The 23,095-nt window shown below is 47.0% G+C and overlaps 1 protein-coding gene across 1 annotated transcript in view; it reads left to right on the plus strand.

The window, feature by feature from the left end:
* LOC142004765 (cytosolic phospholipase A2 gamma-like) overlaps positions 1 to 21,739 on the plus strand; it is a 36,312-nt gene extending 14,573 nt beyond the window's left edge. The window contains exons 8-17 of the mRNA XM_074982448.1: positions 1,325 to 1,387; positions 2,030 to 2,068; positions 3,403 to 3,522; positions 3,841 to 3,966; positions 5,431 to 5,550; positions 5,920 to 6,045; positions 9,462 to 9,554; positions 10,486 to 10,640; positions 11,557 to 11,725; positions 19,428 to 21,739. Coding sequence (XP_074838549.1) covers positions 1,325 to 1,387; positions 2,030 to 2,068; positions 3,403 to 3,522; positions 3,841 to 3,966; positions 5,431 to 5,550; positions 5,920 to 6,045; positions 9,462 to 9,554; positions 10,486 to 10,640; positions 11,557 to 11,725; positions 19,428 to 19,576 — 1,160 coding nt within the window. The 3' untranslated portion in view covers positions 19,577 to 21,739. The remainder of the gene's footprint in view (positions 1 to 1,324; positions 1,388 to 2,029; positions 2,069 to 3,402; positions 3,523 to 3,840; positions 3,967 to 5,430; positions 5,551 to 5,919; positions 6,046 to 9,461; positions 9,555 to 10,485; positions 10,641 to 11,556; positions 11,726 to 19,427) is intronic.
* Positions 21,740 to 23,095: the final 1,356 nt, after the last annotated feature.

A 23,095-nucleotide genomic window follows, 5' to 3' on the forward strand; every position in this document is an offset into this window, starting at 1 on the left:
AACAGGATGAACTTTAATAGGGACAAATGCCAGGTGCTCCACTTAGGAGGGAACAATCAGTGTCACACATACATAACAGGAAAGGACTGCCTAGGAATGAGTACAGCAGAAAGGGATCTAGGGATTGTAGTGGACCACAAGTTAAATATGAGTCAACAGTGTGATGCTGTTGCAAAAAAAGCAAACATGATTCTAGGATGCATTAAGAGGTGTGTTGTGAACAAAACACGAGAAGCCATTCTCCCGCTGTGCTCTGCGCTGGTTAGACCTCAGCTGGAGTATTGTGTCCAGTTCTGGGCACCGCAGCTCAGGAAGGATGTGGAGAAATTAGAGAGGGTCCAGAGTCGAGCAACGAGAATGATCAAAGGTCTAGAGAACATGACCTATGAAGAAAGGCTGAGAGAACTGGGCTTGTTTAGTTTGGAAAAGAGAAGATTGAGGGGGGACATGATAGCAGTTTTCAGGTGTCTAAAAGGGTGTCATAAGGCAGAGGGAGGGAACTTGTTCTTTTTGGCCTCTGAGGATAGAACAAGAGGCAATGGACTTAAATTGCAGCAGAGGAGGTCCAGGTTGGACATTAGGAAAAACTTCCTAACTGTCAGGGTGATCAAACACTGGAACGAATTGCCAAGGGAGGTGGTAGAATCTCCATCACTGTAGATATTTAAGAAGAGGTTAGATAGATGGCTTTCGGGGATGGTCTAGAAAGTGCTTGGTCCTGCCATGAGGTTAGGGGGCTGGACTACTCTTCTATGATTCTATGATTCTAATGTGTCAGTTCTGATATGATTTTTATGGAAAATTTTCGAAATGCTACTAAAACTGAAATGGAGTCTTTTTTGGTATTAATTATTTTGTTTCAACTTTATCATTTCATTGGTTTCAGATTTATTTTCTGACTATGTAGCTAAACGACCCCATATTAATTTACATGTTTCACTGGTTTTGAAGGAAAACATTTTAGTCCGGTCAAGTTAATAATTTGAAATTGAAATATTTCAAAATTTCATCTGTCCAAGATATTTGGACATTTTGACTTTTTGGAACCCATTTGAAATGAAAACAAATTTCAGAATATCCAAAATTTCCTCAAAATGTCAAAGTTCTGTTGTCTTATCCACTCCTCTTCTGAGTTACACCAGTGTAAACCAGAGCAAAATCAGGTCCTTGATGCCTACATCTAAGACAACCATTAATCTTAAAGAAATAAATAACTCAGCTTTATTTTTTGTAATCCAAATGTGATTTCCTGGATTAGGTATTTAGTGTCCTGTAGCTGTGAGAAATGATTCCTAATGCCTGTGTTTTGTTTTCTATTGTTGAGATCTTATTAAGGAAAAATTCCGAAGACTGTTCGAACAACTGGGCATGGCGAAATGTGAAGCAGGTGGGTCATTGGATTACTGGTTGTTTTTTCTTATAACACATGCTTGGTAATTTTGGATCTGCCCCACTGTGAGAAGATCTGTTTATAGCACTCCTGGGGTAAAGGCATCATGTCCTGTCAGAATGAGTTTTCTTGTGGTCTATCACCACTAAGCTCCCTAAAACTTGGGCTGCATTGATAGAAAGAAGCACTCTTCCATCTCCTTAGCTTACATTGACACTGAGTCTCAGGTATAAAAGAGGCTTCATCACATTACCTTAAGGGTTAATCTATACTTATCAGACTATTGACACGCTTCTGGAGTTAGAATTGCATATCTGAGATCGACTTTGTTCCCAAGTGTAGATGTAACCTAAACCACATCCAGAGAGACATACACTAAGCCCAAAAGGTTCAGCTTAGTAACCAGAAGGAAAACAGATTTTGAGGCCAGACAGACCCATTGTAACCGAGGTGGTGTTATGGTTGAGAAGAGAAATTTAAACTTCATGCAAGAGAGAGCAAGGAGTAGGAGCCAAAAAGGGTGTGGGATTAATGAGGCTGACAGGTGAGGATGACTGAACTTTCTGGTGGGCTGAAGGGTAAGTGTCATGGAGCTGGCAATTTGAGGATACTTACGGGATCTTTGTTTCCTTTTTACAGGAGGGCCGTATGGTCGACGAGGTCCTGTTCTTCTCAGCAGTATGTGGACTTATCTCACCACGCACAAGTTGCCTCCTTAGAACTTAGCACCAAAAAACCCCAAACCAGAAAACACATGAGCATATGTGGGGAATCTCTCCCCTTCCTTTCTCTGCTTGTAACCCAGAGGCTGTAGGTTTGAGAGCACAACTGTAGTTACTTCTCCACTGCCACAGCCTGGCCGAAGGGGCTGAGCTTTCCTTGAGAGCTGTGCATTCAGGAGGAGAGGGAGTGATGTTAGTAGTGGTGGGTGCCTTTATCCCAGGAGGCCAAAATGACCTCCTCAAAGTCCAGTTGGCTTCAAGAAGCCCCAGTCTCAAACTGGTTGCCAATTCGGTTGAAAGTCCATTTTTCATGACATAAATACATGTAAGAGTGAGCTGTCCTGGATGGCCCCAGATACTCCTACTCGCCCCTTAAGTCCAGTGTCATTGGAAGGTAAGTTCTGAGCATTGCACACCTCCTTCCACTGATGCACCTGAAGCTCTAGCTCAGTGGTTTCCAACCTTTCCGGTAACTCAGCACACGGAAATGAGACAATTCCATGGCACACCCTCTTTTTTCAGCTGAATCCATGGCTCAGAAAGTCAACATTTACTTGCATTCACTACGGTGATGGTCTTACTAGAGAAGATTGCCACATAGTAATTCACACAACAAGCTCAACTCGGATCAAATGTGTTAATGTTTCAAATCCACCACAGACCACACCGTCTTAGATAGCGAGCACAGGCACGTTTTCAAAATCTGCTCAATGACATGCTAGGGTTGTGGAGTAAATGAGTAACCGCTGAAAGCAGGCTCCCCTCCCTGCCGGCCCATTGCAGCCAGGACATGGGATTTAAACCACATCCCTGCTTCACCAGGTTCCAACAGCAGGGAGTGGGGGCGGGCTCTCCGCCAGCTCATTCAGCCCAGGAAGCAGCATTTCAGCTGCCTCCTGGCAGAATAGGGTCCTGTGGGGTCGGCTTTCCCACCTGCAAAAAGCCACTGTGGGGGGAAAGCCTGGAAGCGTCAGTCCCAGCTGGCACAGGGTCGTCAGTTCCTCCCCTACCCCCGACCTTCATTTGGGGAAATTAATGAAACGTTATGGAACACTTGGACAGTTCTCATGGCACACCTGTGTGCCACAGCACACTGACTGAAAACCACTGCTGTGGGACGTCACGTACAGACAGATTCAACACCTGTTGTCTAACCCTAAATGGGCAGCTGCTTCCTGGCTCCCAAGGGACTTTGGAAACTAAGGATGTCAGCCATTCCACTTGGAACCCACGGGGACTCACAGGGTTAACAAGCTGCCTGCTGGCTCCTGACGTTCTCTTTCCTCCCAGATACTCATCGTGACTGCGCACATTGCCCTGTTGCCATCCTACTCCTGGAGCTTTATGTTCAAAGCTTATCTGAGAAAGACTGCAGAGAAGTCTTTGGCAAAATGAAGGAAGCGTTGAAAGGCAAGTGGATCAGTGGGGCTAGAGTTGCCTCCTGTCCGTGTGTAATTATCGAAGATGGGTTTTTCAAATGGAGTCCAAAGTCTACATGACTTGCTGTGAATGAATGAATGAATGAAAGAATGAGTGAAAGAATGAATGAACTGCCACATGGCTGTTTCCTTGACAACAACTGTGTGCTTGCCGGTATTTCCACAAATCCCCATGGTTGTTCCAATAGGTTTAGGCTGAGGTTTCCAAAGAGCTGGAGGGAATTATGTCTATGGAGCTTTCCACTGCTTGTCCCAGATCTAACCACATGTTCCCCATTTTTTTAAGCAGATCAGAATAGAAAGAATTTTCACCAGAGCCTGTGTGAAGCTCATGAAACCTGGGGTTCAAAGAAGAAGGATGAAAGGATTGCAGTGTGTCTTCAATTCATAAGGATCTTTGAAGCTGACCTTGGAGGCAAGTGTTCCAGAAACTTTCCCTGCTTAGGGTATGTCGACGCTACAGAGTTGTTCTGGAATAGCTTTTTCCGGAGTTCAACAAGAAGTCCTGTGGCACCTTATGGACTGACAGATATTTGGGAGCATAAGCTTTTGTGGGCAAAGACCTGATTCATCTGGAGTTATTATTCCAAAATAAACTATCCCAGAATAACTCATCTGCACTATAGGGAGGTCCCAAAATTGGCAAATCTTATTCCAAAATCATGTGTCCACACACAATAGAGACTATTTCAGATTAAAGTCCCTGGAAGTACTGCTGTCAGAGGCTCTTATCTGAAATACTATGTCTACACAGCGGCTTTACTATGAAATAAGCTATTTTTGAATAGTTTATTTCAAAATAGTCCCTATTCCTTTTCAACACAGCCCCTATTTCAAAATATCTTTAAAACAGGCATTATTCCTCACACAATGAGCTTCACTGAATTTGAAATAAGGGGCCTGCTATTTTGATACTATTTCAAAACAGTGGTTGTGCTGTGTAGATGCTCTCAACGGTATTTCCAGTCGCAGCCGTAATTCCAAAATAACGTTGCTGTGTAGACATAACCTTCAACGGGGCTTTTCAAAGGCAGAGAGCAATCTGATTTTCCTAATTATTGTTCTAGATATGAGAGTAAAGCCCCTGATGTGTGATTTAACAATTTCCCTACATAGTTGATCAGTTAAATGTTTCAGTTCTTCTACTATTCCCTCCCTCACTCTAAGGGGTAAAATCAAAATGTTACGATAATTCTTCCAGAAGAATAATTGTGGTTGAACATCGTGCCCAGCCATGCTCAAGAGGAATGCCGGGAAAGTAAATAGTTTTGCACCTTCTCTGAATACGGTTTTGGAATTTATTTTCTTTGCATTTCTTGATTTCAATTTTGTTAGGAAAAAAAAATTCTGGGGACCCTTTACAATCATTCGGGTACATACTCACCTGCAAAGGGCTCTGTATCACAGGGGATGTCTAGGTTGGATGTTAGTGGAAAAAAAATACACTATTTTACCTGGAGAATGGTGAAGCACTGGAATGTGTTACCTGGAGAGGTGGTGGAATCTCCATCCCTATAGGCTTTTAAATCCCAGTTTGGCAAAGCCTTGGATGGGATGATTTAATTAAGGATGGTCCTGCTTTGGGCAGGGGGCTGGACTCGATGACCTCCTGAGGTCTTTTCCAGCCCTAGGATTCTAGCTTCTACTTACAGCTATTCACTTGTGTCAAATCTTTCTCTACTGTCTTGAAAAGCCTCGGAGTCAATATATGTTCCCCGCCTGGATATATACAGATTGAGATCAAGTCATTAGTTAACTTTTTCTTTTTGTTAAGGTAAATAACTTGAGCGGCTTCAGCCTGTCACAGTTTTCTCATCTGGACCAGTAAGCCTGGCTGTCTGTGTCTCCAAGGAGACTCACAGCTACTCTTTCCTCCCAGATATTCCAGGCCCTTGTGAACATTGTCAAGGAGTCATCCTCTTTCTGGAACTTCACATTCATGGCTCATCTGTGAAGGACAGCGAAGGACTGCTTGTGAAGATGAAGGAAGTCTTGAAAGGCAAGTGGACCAGTGGGATTAGATTTACTCCCTTTCTTCTTCTAACCATTTCAGATGAATTTTCAAATTGGGTCCAATGTTAACTTCCTTTGGCATGTTAGCTAATGCCAGATATTGCGACTTGCTGTGAATGAACTGATACATGCTGGTTTCCCTGACGACATCTGTATGTTTCTCAGTATTTCCGTGGTACACGGGTGGAGATTTTCAAATGGGTCTTGAGGGAATTAGAACCCTAAATAGCATTGCTTTTCGGTCACCACCAGAACTGCCTTAGCACTCGTTGATCCTCCTGGTCCCATGGAACATATATTCAGCCTTCTGTTGTTTGTCCAAAATCTAGTCTAATTTCACCCATTATTTATGCAGTGGAGAATAGCAAAAATTCTCAACTAATGAGCTGCGAAGTGAGTATAGACATCCATTTGAATGCCCTGGACAGAAGAATTTGGGAGCTGCTGGATTTCATCTGGAATTGTGAAAAGAGAGTTTCAGGTAAGACTTCCAGAAACGTTTGTTACTGAGGCTGTGTCTAGATATCAAAGTTATTTCAGGATAACAGCCGCCTGAGGCCCTGGGACAAAAATCTGAAACAGGCCCTACTGTGGGTGGACACACTCTTTTGGAAAAAGTTTTGCTTATTTTGGAGCTTCCCAGTAGTGTGGATTATTATTTTAGTTTACAGAATCGTTACAAACAATTATTTTGTTTCCAGAAGAGAAGGCTTAGGGGTGATTTAATAGCCACCTTCATCTTCCTGAAGGGGAGCTCAAAAGAGGAGGGTAAGAAGCTGTTCTCAGTGGTGTCAGATGGCAGAACAAGGAGTAATGATCAGAAGTTGAAGAGGGGGAGGTGTAGGTTAGATGTTAGGAAAAACTACTTCATAAGGCGGGTGGTGAAGCATTGGAAAGCGTTGCCTAGAGAGGTCGTGGATTCTCCATCCCTTGAGGTTTTTAAGTCCCGGCTGGACAAGGTTCTGGCTGGGATGACTTCATGGGGGTTGATCCTGCTTGAAGCAGGGGGCTGGACTAGATGACCTCCTGAGGTCCCTTCCAGCCCTGTGATTCTGTGATTCTGTGGATGAGTTATTCTGTAATAATTCCCTAGTGCAGACATATCCTTAAGCTACCTCTATACTAGAGCAATATGTCGGCAGCAGTTACTGTTGGAAGTTATCTTCTGATAAAGCTTCTGCCAGCAGACTGTGGACACACACAAAAGCAGATCGCTGTGTTGATCCTCTCTGATGACAGATAGCAACCAGAGTGTCTGGTCACTCTCTTGTCAGAACACAGCAGGCCGGGATGCCAGGTGACCCAGAAGAAGAGTCTGTGAGCTCTGGGCCCCAAGAGTGTCCATGCTGGCTTTCTGTTGACAGATTCAGTCCTAGGCCCCCACTAGAGAAAGGATGTGGAGTTATTGGAGAGGGTCTGGTGGAGGGAAACAAAAATGGTTAGGTGGCTGGAGCACATAACCTATGAGGAGATGCTGATGGATATGGGCTTATTGAGTTTGCCCAAGTGAAGACCTAGGAGCAATTTAATAGCAGACCTCAACTTCCTGAAGGGGGCTCTAAAGAGGATGGAGAGAGGCTGTTCTCAGTGGTGCAAATGGCAGAACAAGCAGCAATGGTTTGAAGTTACAGAGGGGGAGGTCTAAGTTGGGTATTTGGAAAAATTATTTCCCCAGGAGGGAGGTGAAACACTGGAATGAGTTACAGAGAGAGGTGGTGGAATCTTAATCCCTAGAGGCTTTTAAGTCCCTGCTTGACAAAGCCCTGGCTAGGATGATTTAGTTGGGGTTGATCCCGCTTTAGGCAGGGGGCTGGACTCGAATACCTCCTGAGGTCTCTTCCAGGCCCAGAATTCTAGGATTGTATGAGTATATATGCTCAGAACAAATTTTCTACGAGGTGTCCCCAGCCTCCTCCCTTTACCCAGGGCGAGAGATGGCTCAGTGGTTACAGCAGTGGCCCCATAAATGCACGGTTGTGCCTTCAGTTCTTGAAGGGGCCCTTCAGAGTGTTTTGGGCCAGATGAGACTTAGATTAAAAAAAAAAAGTCTGTCTTCAGAGATACTGACAGATCCTGCTGTGAGGGATGGGGTCTCGATTCGATGACCTCGCAAGGTCCCTTCCTTTTCTTGGAGATGTGATACATATATCTCTTCTCACAAATTCTGCTTCCTCCCCACCCCACCCCCATCCATGCTGCATGTCCCAATCACATCAAAACTGGTCCTCATTTATTCTAGTGAAAAGAATCGTCCATCGTGTGGTCTACAGACCTACTCCACATAGACCAGACCGTAGGTGTCCTGCATTTTCTGGCAGCAGAGGCTGTCAGTCCGCTTAGGAGCTGGAACAGAAGACAAGGCCTTCCCTGTGCTGCTGAGCCTTGCAGCCCTTGAAGAAGAATGATAGAATCCTATGGCTGGAAGGGACCTCATGAAGTCATCTAGTCCAGCCCCCTGCCTAAAGAAGGATCAACCCCAACTAAATCATCCCAGCCAGGACTATGTCAAGCCAGGACTTAAAAACCTTTAGGGATGAAGACTCTACGACCTGTCTCAGTCACACATTCCAGTGCTTCCCCACCCTCTGGGGAAACAGTTTTTCCTAATATTCATCCTAGACCTCCCCATCTGTAACTTGAGACCATTTCTCCTTGTTCTGCCATCTGTCTCCTCTGAGAACTGTCTCTCTCCATCCTCTTTAGGCTACCCCTTCAGGAAGTAGAAGGTTGCTATCAAATTGCCCCTCAGTCTTCTCTTCTGCAGATTAAATAAGCCCAAGTCCCTCAGCCTCCCCTCGTAGGTTACGTGCTATAGTCCCCTCATCTTTTTTTTGTCCTCTGCTGAACCTGCTCCGGTGCATCTAGATGCTTTCTACAAGGGGTGGGGGGCGGGGCCGGAAATGGATGCAATACTCTAAACGTGGCCTGACCAGTGCCAAGTAGAGGGGAATAATAAGGTCTCTAGATCTGCTGGAAATGCTTCTCCTAATGCACCCCGGTATGTCGTTACCCTTTTTGGTTACAAGGGCACACTGTTGACTCATATGCAGCCTCTCATCCGCTATAATCCCCAGGTCCTTTTCTGCTGCGCTGATACTTAGTCAGTCGGTCCCCAGCCTGTAACAGTGCTTGGGATTCGTCAAGTGCAGGACTCTACACTTCTCCTTGTTGAAGCTCATCAGCTTTCTTTGGGCGTAATCCTCCAATTTATCTAGGTCTCTCTGGACCCTGTCCCTACCCTCCAATGTATCTACCTGATTCCCGAGCTTAGTGCTACCTGTTAATTTGCTGAGGGTCCAATCCATCCCTGCTTCCAGGTCACTAATAAAGATGTTGAACAATACTGGCACTAACATCAGTCCTTCAGGCACTCCTATTGAAACCAAGTGCCAACCAGACATTCAGCCGTTGACCACTACCTGTTGGGCCCAACCATCTAGCCAGCTTTCTATCCATCTTCTAGTCCATGGATCCAATCCATACTTCCTTAACTTAGGGACAGGGATGTTGTGGGATACCGTCTCAAAAACTTTGCTCAAGTCAAGGTATGCCACATCCCCTGACTTCCCCATGTCCACAGTTACCTCGTCATAGAAGCTAATCAGTTTGGTCAGGCACAACTTGCCTTTGGTGAATCCATGCTAACTGCTCTTGACCACTTTCCCCTCTTCCAAGAGCTCCAGAATGGATTCCTTGAGGCTCCCCTCTGTGTTCATAGCAGTTACAGCCCCAGTGGCACTGTGATACCTGTCTGTCTTTGGATCAACCAGAACCTGTTTCTGTCCCGATTCCTGCCCTCTAGCAACCAAAAGAAAAAAAAAAAAGACCATGCTCTCAGCATTGTGTTTTAATTTATTTTCACCTTTATACTTAATAAGATTTTTTCTCACCTAATAGGGTTTGTATGGAGCATATCAAATTTGTTATGGAAGACCATGTTCTGCATCGTGAACTGGACATGGGGGACCACCAACAATTTTCTGTACAGAAGTAAGGAAAATCCATTGGAATCCACTTTCCACGATCATTTTTCCAGCAGTGGCCTAGTTTTGCATGGCAGAGACAGGCGGGGCAAAGCTTTGGTGCCTCACGATACCCATAGATGTCTGGGGTTAATGGGACTTGGACATCCAGGCCCAGATTGTTCAAGGTATTTAGGCACCGCTGCACACAGTATGCCAATGCCTGACTGATTTAGGACTACGCGCCATTCATGGGATTTTGGCTTCCTGGTCGTTTAATCCCATTTGATACTACTGTGATGTAGGCTGCTAAATCAGTTAGGCGCTGAGCCCTGCAGTGCCTAAATCTGTCTCACTTTCTGGGCCTTGGGGGCTTTTGAAAATGCCACTGGGCTTCTCTGGATCCTCAGGCACTGGCCCATATTTGCAGGTCTCACTCCTTGGGGGCAATTCGAGAAGCATCTGAGAAAGGTGTCACTTAACTCTTGCTGTGAGGTGCCCGTCATTGACCAGTCTGGGGTGATCAGCCCTAACAGTTAGAGCAGGAGTGAGGTCTAGTGGTTAGAGCAGGCATCATTAGCCAGTGCCAAGAGTTGAAGGCAGAGTCAGAGACATGGAACCAGAGCCAGTTAGCTGGAGCAACGCAAGCTAGATTACAGCCTAAAGACGGGGCAGGAGCATCAGCCAAAGGTGAATGATATGAGTAGGCAGTGCCCTCCTGCAAGTCCTAAGAGCAGGCCTGCAGATACAGCAAACAGGGCCTATTGAACAGGGGCTACGCTAGCCTGTGAGCAGGCCAGCTGTGGGTCCGTACTCCTGGCAGTGCCTGCCCCGCATAAGGGTCCTAGGAAACCCCACTAGGAGTTTCTCTGCTGCCTGCTGGCTTTGAACATGCACACGGCGTTCTCTGAGGTTCAGGGAATCGCAGCCTAATAGGAGCCCTGGATGCTCTTGCCCAGGTACCACCACGAAAAGTGACTTGACCAGCAAAGAATTCATCTCCTTGATGGACGCCGGCATCGCCCTCAATTCCGCCTACCCCCTCGTCCTGTGGCAAGAGAGGAAAGTGAACTTGATCCTCTCATTTGACTTCAGCGAAGGGGATCCCTTCGAGGTAACCCTTCTTTGTTATCGTCATGCCGCCCATGGCCCAGTCTTAGTTGAGTGCTGCACCAATACAGGGGACTTTCCTCCTCTCCCGATGAGGTGACACCGTCGTTAGCAGCAGCAATTTGGATTTCCTGGAGGTGGATCGCCATTTGAGATGCTTGGACACATGCAGTCCCCTGGGAATATTGACCATACTTGCTGAAAAGTTGTCTGGGTTTAGGGTAAGGGCGTGTGACCCATCCTTGCCCTCCCTTCGGCTGTGTCTACACGGCCAAGTTATCCTGAAGTACCTGCAGTAATTCTGAAATAATTTTGGCAGTGTCTAAGTGACGCCCATATTATTTGAAAATAAATTTAAAATAGTTGAAGGTTGCTACTGAGTTGCCCTCGCTCTTCTCTTCTGCAAACTTAATAGCTCCAAATCCCTCAGCCTTTTTTTTGTAGGTCAGGTGCTCCAGCCCCCTAGTCATTGCATTGCCCTCTGTGTCATCCACTCAGATGCATCCGCTTCCTTTCTATACTGGGGGGGCTAAGAACTGGACACAGTACTCCAGATGTGACTTTACCAATGCCAAATTTCTACTTATTTCCTTTTGCAAAGGTTCTCAAAGCCACCCGGGGGATTAATGTTAATGGGAACTAGCCACCCAGATTCTTTTGGAGGGGTTGAAATCTGCAGGTCCAATATATGCATTGCTATTACAAGGGTTCTGGGAAGACAAATACAGAACCTGGTCGTTCCTGGCATGCAGTGGAAACTCTGTGTTAGTCAGTTCCTAAGAGGATCCTTGGAAAGCTTGTGTACCTTCAGGGGTGGATATTTTTCACTCCCTGTTCTGGCCATAGTAGTGGTATCACATTTCATTAATGTAAACGGTGATTATTTATTTGGTTTACATTGACTTTTCCTTCCTCCCCAGACCATCAGTCAAACTGCTACGTACTGCGAGACAAACCAGATTCCATTCCCCGTGATAGATCCAAAAGTTATTGAGGAGAAAGATAACCCCTCTGACTGCTACATCTTCGGAGAAGGGGACGGTCCCACGATCATGCATTTCCCGCTCTTCAACAAGAACAACTGTCCAGGTAAATGAATCGCACACCCCTCTGCTAACTCCAGGGACTAGCTTCACAAAAGGACTTGGGTGCCTTGTTGCTGGTTTAACCACCGAAATGTGAGGGCCAGACCTCTCCAGGAAACAGAAAGTCCCTACTCAGCAGCCAACAGACTCTGCAGGCATTTGACCTCTCTCGTCACCTAAGTTTTGCAGAAAAGTTCTCTCACGGCCTGTGTTTCAGCCTCTGGCCATGCACCCTGGTGACCCATTGCAGGCTTCCAGTTGCAAGAATGAGGGGAAGAGAGCCTTCCTCTACCTCACGTGACCACAGAGGATGTGCTGAGGGGCAGCCTAGAGGATCAGGCCCCGCACACAGGGATGGAAGCCCTCCATCATAGCTTTCAGCCCAGAGGTTACAGCACTCCTGTGTGAAGTGGGGGGCAAGACTCCTTCTGCCTGAGTGGGAGAAGGAATGTACCATGTCTCTAGTGAAGGCCCGAGGCCCGGGGCAATGGGGTGTTCTGAAGTTAGACTCGCTATTGTAATAGTCCCACATTGCATGAGTAATTGGAGAGTCACTGGGGGCAGGGAGCAGGAATTTGGGCTTCCACAGACTGTGTTAGTGCTGAAACCACCAGGGTGGAACATGTCTGTTGTTACACCTAAGAACCCACCCAGAGAGAACCCCAAGCAGAGCAGTGCCTCCCGCCAACCTGGACCTGGGTGCTTAGCCTACAACCTCTCCAGGCCATGTCCACTGGGCTAGCCGAGACAGCTCTTGGCCTAGCGTGCTGGCCTCTCTGGATCCCATTCCAACATCATGTCAATTTGGCACTGCTGAGGCTATATATGTCATATTGTGTCTAGTTCTGGACCCCCAGTAGAGAAAGGATGGAGATGAACTGGAGATGGTCCAAGGGAGGGTAACTAAAATGATTAAGGGCCTGGAAAACATGACCTATGAGGAGTGGCTGAGGGATTTGGGTTTATGTAGTTTGCAGAGGAGTGAGGGGCAATTTGATAGCAGCCTTCAACTTCCTGAAGGGGGGCTCTAAAGAGAGTGGAGAGAGGCTGTTCTCAGTGGTGACAGACGGCAGAACCAGGAGCAATGGTCTGAAGTTACAGAGGTAGAGGCTGGGTATTAGGAAATACAATTTCCCCAGGAGGGAGGTGAATCACTGGAATGTGTTACCGAAAGAGGTGGTGGAATCTCCTTACCTCGATGTTTGTAAGTCTCGGCTTGAGAAAGTCCTGGCTGGGATGATTTATTTGAGGTTGGTCCTGCTTTAATCAGGAGGCTGGACTGGACGACCTCCCGAGGTCCCTTCCAGCCCTAGGAGTCTGTGATTCTAAGACCTGCATTGCTTCACTCGCTGCACAGGAAGCCTGGGTGCCCAATTCAGCCTTTTGAATCCTAGGAGGTGTCCAGGGGTCCAAAACTCATACCAGGCTTCTCAGGGTCCCAGCACTTCTGTTGCCCTGGGAATCGAGCCCCGCGAGTTCAAATCGGAGTTCTCTGTTTGGAATTGGAGGTGGTTGTGATTCGCCATCATGCAAACGAGGAGGGGAGCACAGCAAAACTGGTCCCATCTGCTGGCAAAGGGTCCATCTAGTTCTCTGCCTTCACTCTGCCAGTTAGCGACAGCACATGGTTCTGAGGCAGGGGCAAGGAGCCCTGCAATAAAAAAAAATATATGAAATAAGTCTTTCTCAGGGAAGTAGCTTTTGTTTGGGCTGGTGCAGATGGATTTCTGTCGCTTGGATCGTGTAAATTCCAGTCTGATTTAACTCTGGACTTTTGCATAATAGCCAACCGTTCTGACAATCCTGCTGATAAATTGGCCCTTCCACTTCGCTGTGTTCCAGCCCAAGGGCCCTATGACCAATCCATGAGATCTCTTCCTTCTACAGGCCTTCTCCCTCCAGGCTTCTCCAGGTTCAGCCTGGGCTCACCCCCTGAATCTCGGAACAAATCCCCAAGTCAAAAGGAAGAACTCAGACTAATTTCCACCCTCCTCAGTTGTGGCCTCTCATCTCTCCCTGCTGCTCTATCCCTCTGCTGAGCAACTCCCAGGGATCTTTCCCTGGTTCCCCAACCCCTGCCCTTGGATAATGTGTAGCATTGGAGCCTGCTCTTCTCCAGTGGCTGCCTTCCCTCATGGCATCTCTCCGCATATCCACACTCATCGGGAGAGTCCCAGTGGCCAACTCTCTTCCAGACCCCTCTGCCCCCGACCTCCTCACAGCCCCTTCTTCTTTGAAATGCCCGTCTCATGGAGCCACCTGGCACCCTTCCCGGGTAGAATTTACCTCCATATGCAGCCATGGAATATAACTGGCCCCCAGTGACAGCTAGGGACCATCACTCCAGGATATAGGGATGGAAGGAGGGAGAGAGGGAACGAGAGAAAGATCGATGGGGTGCATGGGGATCCCTTGAGATATGCACATTTTGAATGTGTGTAGCTCATGTTTATGCAGGACGGATTGTGGGGGATTCAGTGCCATGTGCAGGGGCAGGAAGACCTGCAGCCCCACGGCTGGAGGCTGGTAGAGCCAGCGGCGGTATCCCCAGCTTGGGGGCAGGAAGAACCACAGCCCCACAGCTTAAAGCTGGCAGAGCCAACTGTGGGGTTCCCAGGCAAGGGGCGGGAAGGCCTGCAGCCCTGCGGCTCAGGAGCAGCTGGGTTCCCATCCCAGCCCCCAGCAGCAGCCCCAGAGGAGATTGCCTCTTGCTTCCCCTCTCCTCCACCTGTGGGATCCAGGAAACTGGCCAGCCATGAGCTGGTCAGTTTCCCAGTCCTGCAAGTCACAGAAAGACTGGAACCAGACTCTCTGGGAGCCAGGAAACTAACCATCCCTGGAGGGCTGATCAGTGTCCCAGCTCCTGAAAACTAAGGGGAGCTGGGCAGCAGCCTGGTTCCCGTCTCTCCTCAACTTGTGGAAAAATGTGAGTTATGCTGTGGTTTCCGGAACACAACTCCTGTATAACTCGAGGGTTTACGGTACTGATCTCTGAGCCTTTCAACAGCTCATGTTTTCTCACATTTTCAGCTTTCTCTCTGAACCTAATGACTGGAAACTTCCTTTTTGAAATCTAACTTACAGCTGCAAACCTCCATGCATCTGACGCAGCGGGTCTTTGCCCACAAAAGCTTATGCTCCAAAAGATCTGTTGGTCTTGTTGTTTTTGCTGATACAGACTAACGCGGCTACCCCTCTGATCCCTAATACTCAACTCGTCCCTTATCGGCAGAGGCTGAAGCTCCTAAGAAAAGAAAATGAAACATTGTCAGACTCAGAGTCCATCTGAAGGGGGAACCCGAGACCAGCCTTTAGCGATGCTAAGGGCTGTTACATAGGGGATGGGATCAGTGGCTCTCCATGTCTACTGAAGATAGAACCAGAAATAATGGACTTCATCTGCAGGAAGTGGGGTTTAGGGTCAGCACCTGAATCGCAGAACCATAAAGTTAGAAGGGACCTCAAAGGTCATCTACTCTCTCCTCCTGCTGTCTTTGAAATGTGCATCTATTTCAAAATATTTTTCCAAAATAATGGGCAGGCGAGTTGGGCTTCTTGTAGCAAGAAGGCCTTGAAATAGCACTTCTGCCAAGATGCGACATTTGTTGTGTCTAACCCACCCCAGAGAGATGGTGATACAGCCTCCTTTGGAAAACCCCCAGTGAAATGCAAATGTACTGCTTTAAATGTTGTTCTAGTAGCTTCTCCCATTCCCTGGCTCCTCCTGTCCCCTCTTGCTAACAACGAGCCCTTCCCCTCATCTCCAGCAACTCCCCACTAATCCAGGAGTTTGTAAATATTTCTGCCAGTAAGGCCCAGATTTCCTCATTTAATCCATTTGCACCATTGGGCGAAGAGCATCAGCCCAGCTGATTTGAGTTTGTTTACCCTGGCCAGAAAATCTGTGATGTGCTCTTTGCTTAGGCCAGTCTGCATCCCTTCACCTTTATTATCTATCATAAATTTGCTAGTTCTCCAGCCAGAAAAGCTTTCTCAGGGAGTGACACTCTGGAATCTGTAGGGGAATCCCCACCAGGAGATTCAGGAACAGGTTGGACATTCACCTGTCTGGGTTGGTCTGAGGTCATTTGGTCCAGCTCTCTTTCAGCCCAACCTTCCCATGATCCTGTGAACCTGTCAGGGGTTATAGAATCAGAATCATAGAAGAGTAGGACTGGAAGGGACCTCAAGGAGCCATCGAGTCCAGCCCCCTGCCCTCATGGCAGGACCAAGCACTTTCTAGACCATCCCTGAAAGCCATCTATCTAACCTCTTCTTAAATATCTCCAGTGATGGAGTTTCTACCACCTCCCTTGGCAATTCGTTCCAGTGTTTGATCACTCTGACAGTTAGGAACTTCTTCCTCATGTCCAACCTGAACCTCCCCTGCTGCAATTTAAGTCCATCGCCTCTTGTTCTATCCTCAGAGGCAAGGAAGAACAAGTTCCCTCCCTCTGTCTTATGACACCCTTTTAAATACCTGAAAACTGCTATCATGTCCCCCCTCAACCTTCTCTTTTCCAAACTAAACAAGCCCAATTCTCTCAGCCTTTCTTCATAGGTCATGTTCTCTAGACCTTTGATCATTCTCGTTGCTCTCCTCTGGACCCTCTCCAATTTCTCCACATCCTTCCTGAGCTGCAGTGCCCAGAACTGGACACAATACTCCAGCTGAGGCCTAACCAGCGCAGAGTACAGCGGGAGAATGACTTCTCGTGTCTTGTTCACAACACACCTGTTTATGCATCCTAAAATCATGTTTGCTTTTTTTGCAACAGAATCACACTGTTGACTCATCAAAACAAAAAGCAGTCAAGTAGCACTTTAAAGACTAGCAAAATAGTTTATTAGAAAGCTCACCTAATAAACTATTTTGCTAGTCTTTAAAGTGCTACTTGACTGCTTTTTGTTTTGACAGTGTATAGACTAGCATGGCTTACTCTCTGTTACTGTTGACTCATATTTAACTTGTGGTCCACTATAACCCCTAGATCCCTTTCTGCTGTACTTATTCCTAGGCAGTCCTTTCCCATTCTGTATGTGTGACACTGATTGTTCCTTCCTAAGTGGAGCACTTTGCATTTGTCCTTATTAAACTTCATCCTGTTTACCTCAGCCCATTTCTCCAGTTTATCCAGATCCTTTTGAATTATGACCATATCCTCCAAAGAAGTTGCAACCCCTCCCAGCTTGGTATCATCTGCAAACTTAATAAGTGTACTTTCTATGTCAATATCTAAATCGTTAATGAAGATATTGAACAGAACCGGTCCTAAAACAGACCCCTGTGGAACCCCGCTAGTTGTACTTTTCCAGCAGGATTGAAAGCCATTAATAACTACTCTCGGGGTACGGTTATCCAGCCAGTCGTTCACCCACCTTATAGTAGCCCCATCTAAGTTGTATTTGAGTAGTTTATTGATAAGTATATTATGTGAGACCGTGTCAAATGCTTTACTGAAGTCTAGGTATATCACATCCACCGCTTCTCCCTTATCCACAAGACTCATTATTCTATCAAAGAAAGCTATTAGATTGGTTTGACATGATCTCTTTTTAACAAAACCATGCTGGCTGTTCCCTAGCACCTTACCACCTTCCAAATGCTTGCAGATGATTTCTTTAATGACCTGCTCCACTATCTTTCCTGGCACAGAAGTTAAGCTGACTGGCCTGTAGTTTCCCGGGTTATTCTTGTTCCCCTTTTTATAAATGGGTACTATATTTGCCCTTTTCCAGTCTTCTGGAATCTCTCCTGTCTCCCATGATTTTCCAGAAATGATTGCTAAAGGCTCAGATACCTCTTCTATCAGCTCCTTGAGGATTCTAGGATGCATTTCATCAGGCCCTGGTGATTTGCAGACATCTAATTTTTCTAAGTAAATTTTAATTTGTTCTTTTCGTATTTCAACTTCTAAACCTACCCCTTTTTCACTAGCATTCTCTATGTCAGGCATTCCTTCAGATTTCTCAGTGAAGACCGAAACAAAGAAATCATTCAACACCTCTGCCATTTCCAAATTCCCTGTTACTGTTTCTCCCTCCTCACTGACCAATGGCCCTACCCTCTCCTTGGTCTTCCTCTTGTTACCAATGTATTTGTAAAAAGCCTTCTTGTTTCCCTTTATGCTTGTAGCTAGCTTGAGCTCATTTTGTGCCTTAGCCTTTCTAATCTTGCTCCTGCATGTTCGTGCTGTTTGCCTATATTCGTCCTTTGTAATTTGTCCTAGTTTCCATTTCTTATACGATTCCTTTTTCAGTTTGAGATCATGCAAGATCTCCTGGTTAAGCCAAGGCAGTCTTTTGCCATGTTTTCTATCTTTCCTACGCAGCGGGATAGCTTGCTTTTGGGCCTTTAATAATGCTCCTTTGAAAAACTGCCAACTCTCCTCAGCCATTTTTCCCCTCAGTTTAGCTTCCCATGGGACCTTACCTACCAGCTGTCTGAGTTTACCAAAATCTGCCTTCCTGAAATCCACTATCTCTATTGTACTGTTTTCCCTTCTACCCTTCCTTAGCATTCTGAACTCTATGATTTCATGATCACTTTCACCCAAGCATCCTTCCACTTTCAAATTCTCAATAATTTCCTCCTTATTTGTTAAAAGTAAATCTAGAACAGCTTCTCCCCGGTAGCTTTTTCAACCTTTTGGAATATAAAGTTGTCTGCGATGCAATCCAAGAATTTATTGGACAGTCTGTCCCCTGCTGTATTAGTTTCCCAACATATACCTGGATAGTTGAAGTCCCCCATCACTACCAAATTCTGGGCCCTGAATGATTTTAGCCGTGTCTACACGTGCACGCTACTTCGAAGTAGCGGCACTAACTTCGAAATAGCGCCCGTCACAGCTACACGCGTCGGGCGTTATTTCGAAGTTAACTTCAACGTTAGGCGGCGAGACGTCGAAGTCGCTATCCTCATCAGGAGATGGGGATAGCGCCCTACTTCGACGTTCAACGTCGAAGTAGGGACCGTGTAGTCATTGCGCGTCCCGCAACTTCGAAATAGCGGGGTCCACCATGGCGGCCATCAGCTGAAGGGTTGAGAGACGCTCTCTCTCGAGCCCCTGCGGGGCTCGATGGTCACCGTGGGCAGCAGCCCTGAGCCCAGGGCTTCTGGCTGCTGCTGCGGCAGCTGGGGATCCATGCTGCAGGCACAGGGTCTGCAACCAGTTGTCAGCTCTGTGGATCTTGTGTTGTTTAGTGCAACTGTGTCTGGGAGGGGCCCTTTAAGGGAACGGCTTGCTGTTGAGTCCGCCCTGTGACCCTGTCTGCAGCTGTGCCTGGCACCCTTATTTCGATGTGTGCTACTTTGGCGTGTAGACGTTCCCTCGCAGCGCCTATTTTGATGTGGTGCTGCCCAACGTCGAAGTTGAACATCGACGTTGCCAGCCCTGGAGGACGTGTAGACGTTATTCATCGAAATAACCTATTTCGATTTTGCTAAATCAAAATAAGCTATTTCGATGTAGGCTTCACGTGTAGACGTAGCCTTTGTTAGCTGTTTAAAGAAAGCCTCATCCACCTCTTCCACTTGGCTAGGGGGCCTGTAGTAGACGCCTAGTAGGACCTCATCCTTGTTGGCCGTGTTTGCCCCCGCCTGTTTAGGTTCCTGGGTCTATGCTTCTGGGAGCAGTAAAAGTGAAAACTCAATGCTCCCATTTCCGTCTCTTCTGGCACTTACCCATCACTTTTGTTCCCAGGTGAAATAGAGACGTTCAGAAAGAAGTTTGCCACTTCCAATGTGCACTACGGATTGGAAGATATTAACGAGCTGCTTCAAGCTGCGAAACAGAACGTATCCAGGAACAAGTGTGCGATTTTGGACGAGATCAACAGAATCGTGTCCTAGTCCACAAGGAAAGTTTAAAACCATGTTTCTGTGAAGAAGGACAGAACCATCTATGCCTGTTTCTGATTCACACACAATCTGCACACTGTGACCAGCTGGAACTGAAGTTGAGCAGGGAAGAGTTATTTTCCCTGGGTTAGATTCATAAAGGGATTTGGCTGCCATCTGCCCCTGTAGAATCATTGAAACCTAGGGCTGGAAGGGACCTCAGGATGTCATCAAGTCCAGTCCCCTGCTTGAAGCACAGCCAACCCAACTAACTCATCCCATTTGGGCCTTTGTCAAGCAGGGATTTAAAAATCTCTCAGGTGATTTTGGCAACTCTGGGATTCACAAAACTCTTGCTCCGCGGCTGTCGAACACTGTCATGTCTGAACTCCTTCAGCACCTAATTTGTGCCAGTGACATTTCGCTAGTTGCCTGCGTTTCTGCCTCAGGGCCTCGGCACTGCAGCCACCATCCTGGTCTCCTGATGTCTAAGCCCCCCGGTGATTCCCAAGCCTGGAAAAACAGGCACACGGATACGAAATCCCCACCGGAGTGTGGGAACTGGGGTAAGACGGGTGCTCCTCCGCGTACGTGCTCCTCTGCCTACCTCACCTGCAAGGTCTGAGTTGCGGTGCAAGAAACAGGAAGATGTCTTCCATACCACCATTAGCCCAAGAGTTAGCATCCCCACCTGCGATGGAGAAGAGCCTCAGACATGGCTCTTCACTGCCTCCCTGTGAGGCAAATCCCTCGTCCCTGGGCAGTGGGACCGTGTCATGGTGGGGGCTTCCTGCCCTCCGTGGAAGCTGTTCCACTGCAGATGAAAGGACCATCTGGCCAGCAGGGCAGAGACAGGGAGGAAGGCCAGGACGCTGATGGCTTCAGTGCTCCATTCTCAGTTCTTAGGCCAGGCTGCAGCGACCAAGCTGTCCAGCCCTCAGGTGTGGGCCGCGCAGACGACGTACGCGGAGGAACGCCCGTCTGACTCCAGTTCCCACACTGCAGTGGGGGTTTCGTACCCATGTGCCTCGGGCAAGGAAGCGGTGCACACGCCTAGCAGCACTGGGGACTCTTAATGCCAACACCGAGGTGTCAACTCCCAAAAGCCAGATGTCAACGAGAACTGAGTCCGGTATGGGTGGTGGGGGCGTAAATCCCAGTGCTGCCTGGATGTGTCTGATATGGCAGCTAGCAGTCAAGCCCTTTTATGAATGCAACCCAGGATGATGCATTAGATAGACAGATACATAGATAGTTAGATAGATGTAATAATTAATAGATGATAAATAGATATAGAATGGTTAATGGTGATGTAGAGAGATAAATTCAGAAAGATTCAGGTAGATTCAGAAGATAAATACAGTAGATTATGATGATAGAATGAAGTAGAAGATAGATAGACAGATGGCACAGAGGTAATATATGAAGATATGCAATAATTAACAGATGATAAGGAGATATAGGTGTCAAGTATCGGAGGGGTATCCATGTTAGTCTGGATCTGTAACAGCAACGAAGGGTCCTGTGGTACCTTATAGACTAACAGAAAAGTTTTGAACATGAGCTTTCGTGAGCACAGATTCACTTAATCAGATGATGGTGGTGTATATAGATAGATTCAGAAGATCAATAAACTTTATTACAATGATAGATTCAAGTAGAATATGTTATGGATAGATAGATAGAGGGGGTGGGTGGGGATGGATAGATAGGTACACAATAGTTTACAATACATACATAGAATTTTTAAGACACATATGCCTGCATGTTTTTATTGTTCACATGGTAACATATGAGTTTGACTACGCATTCTAATGCATGGAGCTTTGTCTTATATACACAGCTGTATCCCTGCCCCACCCCAAAGTCCAGATCCTTTCCCCTGGCCATTTGTTTCACTTCCATGCTGAAGCTGGCACTGTGTAAAACAATGATCTTCCAACTGCCTGGCAAATAAACATGTCTGCCAGATTGCAAGGTGGTTTCTCCTTGTTGCCCAAGGAAAGGGAGTAAGACAGGAATTTTGGGGAGAACTATGAGCCCTCATACAATCTTATTTACACCCCTGCAAAACATGGGGTAACTTTCCTGCAGCTGATGATGTTACTCCACATTTAACAGGTGGTTAAAACTTGACCTCTTCATCATAATTGAAAGGGTTTCTTTTTTTTATTGTTTGTTAACTTCTTGTGCTGGGTGTAACAATAAAGCTTGGCAACCCCATGTCCTTCCCCACGATGAACAGTAAATAATTAAATGACAATTTCCAGATACACACATCTCCTTGGACTGGAAGGGACCTTGGGAGGTCATTTAGTCCAGTCTTCTGCCCTCTTAGCAAGTCCCATCCCTGATGTTAATTTGCCCCTATCCCTAAAGGGTGTCCTCAAGGATTGAGCTTATAACCCTGGGTTTAGCAGAGCAATGCTCAAACCACTGAGCTAAAGTCTCATCATGCTTTGGCCTTGTGCATCTTGGTCCCAGAAAGAGCCTGGCTTTACTGAAGCCAGTCTTTGCCCATAAAAGCTTATGCTCCAAAATGTCTGTTAGTCTATAAGGTGCCACAGGACTTCTTGTTGGTGCCACAGAGAGTGAGAGCTCAAAGGAATACCTGGCTTTCAAATCGCCCTGCTGACGATGATTTTATGTGTACACTATATGGTAGATACACCTAGTCAGAGTCAGCTTTTCCCATGTCACCTGATGCTAGGGTCACTGCCCCATTCCGTAAGGGATCTACACTCCCCGGAGCTTCCTTCTGTCACCAACACACCTACAGAAACCATTCCTGAATTAACAGAGGCCAAAAGAACATCAGGAGGGTATACAGTCCAGTTACCTGCACTCACAGAAGGACCCATTGCCATCTGTAACATTTCATTAACCTGTCCCAGGGCCTGGAAGCCACCTACACCAAGGGTCAAATTCCCAAACTGAGGCTTAAGTGGCCAATGCTCTAACCACTGAGCTACCCCACCTGCAGCGGGGCTGGCTTTCCTGCTAGCACCACTACCTAAAGGCACAGTGATGCTACGCAGGGCCTGTTGGCGTCATGCCGAGTATTCTGGAAGGCGAGCTGCAGACAAGTTATCAACAGTTCCCATCTCCCCAACAGCAGTCAATGCTGTAGGAAGCGAGACTGTCCCCCAGAGGGTCAGAAATGAATGAATCAATGGAGGCTCCAGGCTGACTTGAAGATGTGGCCGCCAGGCCTTCGAGCGTCAGCCCATTCCAGCGTGGTCAGGGATCTAGAAAGTCTTCCTGCTCAGTCAGAAGAGGCTGCTGACCTGTTCCAAGCAGTGCGACGACTGGGTCTCGTGGGGGGTGGTGATCTGGATCCCTGTGGCCATGGATTTCTCACTCCCCCGGAAAGAGAAAGGAGCACGGCCCCAGCCCCCTACGCTGGCTCTAAATGCATAACCCGGTCGAAGTGCGCGTGCAACTTATTGGGGTTCATCCTCCTCCTCTTTCATGTGGCCGTGTCAAGATGCACTTAATTGCAACAGGGTTCGGTGTGGAGTCACGTTGGAT

This window comes from Carettochelys insculpta, chromosome 32, assembly GCF_033958435.1.
Source record: "Carettochelys insculpta isolate YL-2023 chromosome 32, ASM3395843v1, whole genome shotgun sequence".
NCBI classification, from domain to species: Eukaryota; Metazoa; Chordata; order Testudines; family Carettochelyidae; genus Carettochelys; species Carettochelys insculpta.